This window comes from Chondrus crispus, genomic scaffold, assembly GCF_000350225.1.
Source record: "Chondrus crispus Stackhouse genomic scaffold, scaffold_365, whole genome shotgun sequence".
In the NCBI taxonomy this organism is placed as follows: Eukaryota; Rhodophyta; class Florideophyceae; order Gigartinales; family Gigartinaceae; genus Chondrus; species Chondrus crispus.
The window spans coordinates 81,034-89,579 of record NW_005179257.1 but is presented as its reverse complement, the minus strand read 5'-3'; the positions used below and the strand labels follow the sequence as shown (position 1 = coordinate 89,579).

At 53.7% G+C, this 8,546-nt stretch overlaps 1 protein-coding gene; it reads right to left on the bottom strand.

Moving 5' to 3' along the window:
* Window positions 1-7,200: 7,200 nt before the first annotated feature.
* Window positions 7,201-8,471, bottom strand: CHC_T00000797001 (hypothetical protein). XM_005718076.1 is given in 2 exon segments: window positions 7,201-7,634; window positions 7,635-8,471. The coding sequence occupies 1 exon segment, from the start codon at window positions 8,469-8,471 to the stop codon at window positions 7,635-7,637; it is 837 nt and encodes a 278-aa protein (XP_005718133.1). The 3' UTR covers window positions 7,201-7,634.
* Window positions 8,472-8,546: the final 75 nt, after the last annotated feature.

Below are 8,546 nucleotides of genomic sequence, written 5' to 3'. Positions count from 1 at the left end.
GGTTGCAGGGGGGAAGGGCGAGGAATCAGCGCGCGCGCGAAGGCGCACGGGGCGAGACGCCGAGAATACCGCCCAGAGAGCGGAGTCGTGGTAAGGAGCGGAAGGGACCGTATCGAGAACGCGGTTAGACATGGCTCGCGCCCTACAAGCACCCGTGGACGCGGACGTCCCCGCTTAAGGGGGGGGCCGTGTAGTATAACCCCCCCTGGGGCTTTTTAGATTAGATCAACAACGGATCCAATACTGTAGAGCCTCGGGCTCTACAGTACTACCGCGCGTGGCCACGTGTACCCTTCGGGTACAGGCCGCACGCGCATACACGTATACTGTCAGCCACGATGGCTCACAGTATTACAGTACGGTCCGATCGGTACTACAGTAGACCACTACAGTGCTTCGGTACTGTAGTGTTATAGATTGTTTTGTATATTAAATATGGAGCGGACCGGCGGCGGTGGAGGAGGACAAGCACGGACTTGTCACCCACCGACCGTCAAGGTCCGACTTCCCGCTTATTCTAAGGTAACGCTCGCTAATTACCTTAGAGCGGCACCGAGCGCGGGTTGAGGACGCGCGCGGTACGCCCACGAGTCGGCTCCGCCTCCGCCCGTCGGTACTGGATCGTTACCCAGTACCGCGCCGGGGCGTCGAGGCGTCGAACCGCTCGCGCGTACCGGCGTCCTCCCCGTTCCCGCTCTACCACGCTACCCGGGCCCGCTGCCCGGTGCCGTTAGCTGGTGTCCTGCTTCACCCCCGTCTTCCCGATCGACAAGGGTCTCGGTCGAACTGCGCATACACCCCTATCGCTGGGGGTGTTTATGCTACAGGAGGGACTCAACTGGAGCCGTGGAGACATTCCAGTTTTGGAAGATGGAAACGTTTTGTTGGGTTTACCTCTGCTGAGGGATTATCAAGAGCAACAAGACGGGACGCGCGAGAGGGAACCCGACTTCGACCCGAGCGAGTTTGGTCGTCTTCTACATGTTTTAAATGATACACGTATGGCTCGGACACGCTCTTTGCTGATAGAGCCGAAAACGCAAGCGGAGCTCGACACCGAGCCGGTCGACGTTTGGACAGACCACATTTCGCCTCTGTTCAATGACGCTTCTTTTGAGCCGCAAGCATTTCGGAGATTGGCCGGAGGGGTCACAGTGGCAGATATTTCGGAAATTGATCCTTCGAGAAGGACATACACAAGGCATGGTAGTGTTTTAAAGCGAAAGTTCGGGGAATTTAAGTCGCTCTACGGCACATGTTTGTCTCGATTCGAAGCTTCAGGCCAAGGCGACAGCGAGGGGTTTGCTTTTTTTGCGAACGGCAAAACTACATAATGTATGCGTTTTACTTCTTAAAAGCTCACCCTGTACTGCAGCCATTGGCGACACGTGCGTTACAAAGAGAGACGCAAAGGGAGGAAGGTGTAGTGGATGGAATTAGTCCTGAGCCAGTAGTAAGGCGGAAAAGGAAAAGGGAAGCTCAAGAGATCAACATAGTTGGCATGTAATCCCTGTCGTCCGTGTTCATGCCACGCTGTCCTCGAGTTGCCGAGGAGACCGAATCAGCAGAGCGAGACAAAGCGAAGTATGAGGCGTCTGAGGCCCAGGGTCGTTCAACGCAGGCGCTATGGACGGCTATATCTCAAGCGAAAAAATGGAGCGTGAAGCTGCGGACGTAGAGGAGAAAACGCTTTACAATGATACTGTGAAAACACCCATGCGAGAGCTTTCCAGTGCTCCATAGGTGTCGTGGTGATGAAACTGCCTACCTTCTCGACTTCCCTTAACCCAATTTTCCTCCTGACAGAGCCCAACGCTCTGCACCTTTCCTCCTTGGCACTCACGCTCGTCAAAAATCCCAATCTGTTTCCCCGCTCTCCCAGCCCGTTTATCGCAACCCCTGCAGCAAGTCGTCCATCAAAGTGCACTCACCATTTGATTCTCTCTCGCCGCCTGTGTCGTGCTCCCTTTGACTTTACACCCTCTCCGCCATCCAAATCTGGACGACAGCAAGCTGCAATCGGCAACGGAATAAGAACGGGCCCGTGAAACTCCTCGACAAACTTTTTCTCCTTAATTTTAAATCTAAAATTAAAACTGAGAACTAGTGAAGAATTTGGGCCCATTTTATTGCAATTTTACGCTGCTGCCTGCCGCACTGCCGATTCAAATGCTTTGCTCTGCCCACCAACCTTTTCCCTCCTTGTCATCACTGTCCACCGCCCCCCCACTTCTCGAAAACCGGCTCTCCCGTTTCCCCTGACGGCCCCTTCCCCCCGCGGGACATTCCCCCTTCTCCTCACCTCGTCCCCTCTCCTTCCCCAGTCCTTCACCACTTTCGCCGCTCTCGCCCCTCGTCCGCCACCCATCCCCTCTACCCCGCTCCCGCCATCACTTTCCGCCTCATTTCCGCCCTCTACTCAGAAGCCCCGCCCCCGCCGTGCTCTCGTCCCAGACCACCGCCTCCTGTATTCACTTCACGTCCATTCGCCGTGCCCCCCCAAAAAAATATAACCCCCTACTGTTTTCTTCTCTGCATTTGACCCCCTGGTCATCCCTTACTCCCGGTGCTTACCACCTCAACTCCTCATCCATCTCGCCTCGCCCCCCTCCCCCCCCTTTTTCCCACACGCACCCCCTCCGTCGCCCCCGGCCCCGGGCGCATGACACACTCGCTCCTTGCGGCATGGCCGAACCCACAGCCTCCGGCGCCAGTTGCGTCAAGGTCTACGTTCTCAACGACCACGACAACTGGGAGGAGCGTTGCATGGGCCTAGTGCGCTGCCAGCGCGACGTCCGCACCAACGCCTTTGTCATCAAGGTCTTCGCCAAGGACTCGGGCAGCGTCGCCCTGTGCTTGCCCGTCCGCCCCATGAGGGACGCCGTGTACCAGCGCCAGGACGACACCATCATTACCTGGCAGGAGCATCCGCCCCCCGCGACACACCCCGTCCCGACCGAAATTGCCCTCTTGTTTGCGGAGGAACCGGCCTGCAAAGAGTTGTGGGACAAGCGTATTCACATTAACTCCCTTCTCACACATCATGAGCAATCCGCCATGGCAAAGCAATTGCTCCCTAATGCCCTTTCCTCCTCGTCGCAGCAGCTCGGCCCCCAGCACCATCTTGTTGCCGGTCATGGTGTCCTGGTCGCCTCACTCAACCTACCAAACTCTATCCCCCGCAGCACGCAACCCCCGGTATTGACCCGCTAATGTCTGCCGCCGATAACCCATTGATCTCGTCTTCAAGTAGAGATAATAACAGTAACCATCGCAATCCGCATGCATCACTTGTCGACTCCGCGCAGGACATGACCCAGTCGCCTCGCTTTTTCGGCGACAGCATAGAAGCCTCATTCCCGTGAGCGACAGACCATATCGAGAATATCATCTTTCGGGACAACCTAAATGTCCTGTTCCTTGGCTCACCAAGCACATTGGTACCGCCTTCGGTCACCTCAGATCCTACAGCTGTTGCAGGGGTTTCCAGGTCAGACCCGCGCTGGGTTGGAATTGAGGATTGGTATCGCAATGTGTCCGAACACGGCGCGATCCATGCTTCGTACGACCACAGGAGAGTCATCTCCGAGGTTTCGGATGGCGACAACGTTTCCAAAATTGTGCAGTGTTTTCGCGAATGTGAAAAATGCCTTGACAAGGAAGGACTTGTCATGCTCTACCACATTATGCGATGTCTCTTTGCAATCATAACGGGAAGCGTTGTTGAGGTTTTGGAATACGAGAAAAACCTCATGGATATTTTTGGCTCTCTAGAATATGAGACCGATCATGTTGCACAATTACAAAAAGCCAAAGCTGTGAATGAGCGATGTGTCGATAAGCAAATGAAAAACGACAATGGCGCTGTGAAGAAAGAAAGTCCAGAAAAGGATAGTTCTGCGATCTCTACAGGGAAGGCCGATACATCTGAGGCCTCTGCTGGGAAGGTTACCGACGAAAAAGCCGCGCGCAAGGTTGAGGAAAGCCCCCGCGGCACCAACGTGGAACTGAAGGGAACGGGCATTGGACCGTGTCAGTCAGAATCAACCGACCGCAAGCCCGAGGATCATGCGTCTGATGTGAGGGCAACAATGGGGGCCAAAGTTGACACATCTCCCAGTGGTGAACCTGATGGAAACGCAATGCGCGAGAACGACCAGGGCTCTGCAAACGGCGCAGCAGCCGCAGTAGTTGCAACCTCCAACAATACTGTTGATGTCAAGCAAGGCGATCCAGTCCAGAAGAATGTCAGTGAAGAAACGACTTCTTCAATAAATTTGTCCAGCGATGGAGGCGAACGGGGGTTGGTTCTCAGGGTGCACCGAGACTTTTTGGAAAGAAAAGTCTCCTTCGATTCTGTCGTTCCGATCACAGATCCGAGTGTAGCGGCAAAAATCCACTAAAACTACAGAGTCGCTTACCTCAGAGACGCAATTCTCTCTCGGACATTTGACGAGGAAACGAGCGAATACTGCAGCGCATTTTCCGAGGCCGAGAAGGTTCTGGAGGTACTGACTCGTGCACACGAGGAGGAAATGAAGATTGAGAAGGACAACGGAAGGCCAACGAAAGATGAGGAAAAAAGGAAGGGCAGCGCGCGTAGTTTGGGTGGGAACGTGAAGCATGAAGATAGTTTGGATGTGGTGATGAGAGATGTGCAGAAATCAAGAGACTAGGAGTGACGGAAGGGGGAGAAAACGAGGATGCGAAAAAAGAAGACGAGGGGTCATGGAAAAGTGGGAGTGTGATTGAGGTGGGTGTTGGGGAAGATGCAGATGATTCAGAGGAGGGCAGTGTGAAGAATGTGGAAAGAAAAAAAGAGAACAAAGAGGGAAAGCGAGGATCGGGGAAAAAAGCAAATGTGCGGGGTTTCTCTTGTGGGGTATTCTGCAGATGGAAACGAAGACAGCGAATCAGATAGAAGTGAGGAGGAAGCAGTGAGCGAGGGTAGCGAGAGGTCGGGGGGCATGCGATTTTCTCTCTGTCGAAGCAAGGTGCGGAGCGGAGGGGTAGGTATGAGAAAGAGGGATGATAGTGAAGTAGAAAGGATTTCGGAACGTCTGCTCAGAGCGGTGAAGAAGCGAAAGTTCGGAGAGCAGGCAGAGGGCGGAGGCGGATGGCAAGAGAGGGAATTGAGACATGCACTCAAGCGGTGATAGAACAACAGGACGGGAGTGACTTGGTGGATGGGGCGGGCAACGAAAACGGGAGTCCTAAACAGCAGAGAATATCGCAAGGGGAGGGGGAAAAGGCAAGGCGTTAAGGGGCGAAGGAGGAATTAGAGAATCTCCCCCTGATTTGTCCCCACTCCCCACCGCTTGTTGTTGCGGTTGTGCAGGTTTTTTGTGGTCGTTTTGAATGTGTGAGTGTTACTCTTGTTGATGTGGTGGTGTGCTGGAGAATATTTTGTTTACATATGTGTGTGCCGCCGTAGGACAGGCAGAGTCCGGTAGTGGCGCGGGGGCGGAGAGATGGGGAAGTAGAAGGATGGCACGAATGCCTATTCGCCTAAATATTTTCATTAGGAGGTGCAACGCGGCATGCGACTGTCTCTCCATGCGATTCCTCTTCTGATCACTTCACAAGCCCGTCCTCTATTCTCCCCATTACTTTCAGCATCGTCGAAGCACACAGGGCTTCTACCATCGGCGAGAACCGGCGTCAGCTTCCACGTTCCACAAAGGAGCTACCGTCTCCTTGGGGGTCGTATGAGACCAAGTCGACGTAACATATCTGCAACTTTGTCCCTCTCTTCTGTATTTTCCCTTACGCGAACCCGCCCTCTTTGCATTGTTTGCTCCATGTGCAAATTATTTTGTGTATGCACGAAAGGCGTTCCTCGTACATCGTTCTCCTGTGCTGTATCCAGAGTCTCGAAATAGTTTTGACCATCGCTTTCAAGTAAATAGTTATGAATTTTGCAGCAAACAACAACAATGAGACTGCTGCAAGACACCGAGAAACGAAGGGGTGACCAAAAAACGCCGAAGCGAGAAATCACCATTCCAAAGGCTTGCTCAAAAGTGATGCGACAAGACGACAAATAAAAGTTAAACGGGTCCTGTCTCTGGGACAGGCCCAATCCATTGCATGGTGTCAACACATGCTGACTATTAGCATAGGAGTCATCGACCGCAATGCGTGACCATGAAGGCAGACCCACTTGTTTCATTACCGAATACAATAGCGTGGCTTGAAATGCCGTCGAATCATGAGTGCTACCCGCATAGCGGGCAGAAACAAACAAAAATCTGTAGTCCGCCGCAACAGCGGCTTGCACACATAAAGCGTAGAACCCTTTTCGGTTGAAGTACTTGCGTGGATCTGGAGTGTCGTGCAACGTAGGTTGACGTACTTTTATAGCAATGCCATCAATTGCTGCGATGATACCTTCTAGGGGCGAATTGCGCAAACTTTGGAATTGCTGCGCTGCTGCTTGGCAACTTAGGATAGAGGTCGAAAATTGTATGGGTGCAAGCACTTTGTTGAGGGCTTGCAATGTTTCATGAAAGAATGCGTATGTGGTAGACGTTGCCACACCGTAAGACCAACCAGTATCTAAGTAGCTAGCCCCTGCTAAAATCCGCATTGTGATGCAAAGCATAGTTTCAACGCTTTTCGTTGCGTTTGTGCAATTTTGTCGAATTTGGGACCTCTCTAGCACCGGCCGCAACTTTTTGCAAAGGTCTTGAAATTGTGCCGGAAAGAGGCGATATAGTTTTGTAAATAGGTCTTCACCAAGCAACGCCAGATGTTTTTCGAGACAGAAACTTTCTCTAATCACTGTGATCGTCCGTCGAGGAGGAACACGGCAACTAATTGACGCCTGTAAGATTGTTGAGAAAACTATTTGCAACGTCTCTCCGATTTTTCTTTTTTTCTCGATCCGCAATACTCTGCGGCACGGGAGACGCCGCCTAGTCACGTAGAGGAAACGAGCAGCCATCTTTCTCTTAAATTGCATGTGGCAGAGGGAATAATTTCACGATGGAAACGAGCAGGCATCGGTATCTGCAATAGCGGTCGCAGAGGGAACGATCGAGTATGAGCACTTCTAGGGTGACACCCAGTACTCGAGTGCGATATTATTGGTTGTCTGTGAAAAGTTTCTAAATGTTATAGACCGAACGGCGAGACGGAAATTGGAAATCGGTGCATTGCTGTCATATTTCTGATTTCCGAATTCCAGCTTCGAAAAACTCATAGAATGACCCTGAGTACCCTTGGGTACCGTTGCACGGCACGAAGCAATAGCCTTTACAAAAAGGAAGTCATTTGCCTACCGTTTCACTCGCGCCAGTTGTGGGGAAAATACAGCTGCGACCGAGGGACCTGCATAGCAGAAGTCAAAATGGTGCGCCGTTGGTAGTAGGAATTCGGGCTCTCATTCTTGTGCTCCAGACAAGGAGATGGCCATGGCGGCAGTGGGAGCACGTAGATACAGGCTGATGGAACAAATCGGGATGCGGCAGCAGCGGCAAGAGCGCGCTCGACGCAATGGGGAACAATGTACGACAAAACAGAACAAAGCGTAGATAATGAGATGCGGGGATGCCCAAAACCCGTGGAAGTCGAGACGCCCTGTAAGACACAAAAACAGGACAACAGGAAGTGATGACAAAAAGCACCGCCCGTCATTGATCACTCTCAACTTTCATACTCTGGCTCCAGTAGACGTAATCCCTCCAACTCTCATGGAGGTACCGCGGTGGGAAGAGCCGCGCTCTGGCCTGTAGCTGCCCATTCGTGGGTTCATGCGGCATTCTGAGAAGCTTCATGTGCTTGAGCTCATGCAGCAGGTAGCGACCCTTACTGTGGTTGCAGCCAATGCATGCCGTGACGACATTCTGCCAGTTGGTCTTTCCGCCGGCACATCTAGGGATGACGTGATCAAAAGTGAGTTCTTGGGTCGGAAAGCGCCGGCCGCAATACTGGCAGGAAAAGGCGTCCCGCATAAAGACGTTAAACCTGGAGAAAGCGGGGCGTTTTCTAGCCCTTGGCTGGTACTGCTTGAGCGAGATGACACTCGGCAGCGGGAATATCATGCCTGGGGAACGGACACCGATATCGTACGTGGCGACGACGGTGACGCGGTCAAGAAAGACGGCCTTGATGGCGTCCTGCCACGGCCAGAGGGAGAGCGGCATGTACGAGAGTGGGGAGAAGTCGGCATTGAGCACGAGGGCCGGGCACGACTCCGGGCGCAAGTCAGAGGGATGGGAGACCTCGTTTCGGAGGGAGGGGTCCACGCGAGACCATTTGTTCGCGGCGATGCTAGCCGCGGTGCGGGATGTGTGGACCGACTTGCGCGCACGTTTCGACGGGCGCGGGACCCTTCGCTTGGACGGCTGGTGGGGGCGCGCCGCGGGCGAGGACGGGCGCGACGTACGCGAGGGCCGGCGCGAGGTGGAGGCCAGGGGGGCGATGATGAACGCTGTGGGGCGCGGCGCGAGGGGGTGGAAGGGACTCATGGGACGAGGGTGGAGGCGAGCCAGTGCCCCAAACAGGGGCCCCGAGAAGCGGCTTGCGGCGACTGGGGGTCCAAG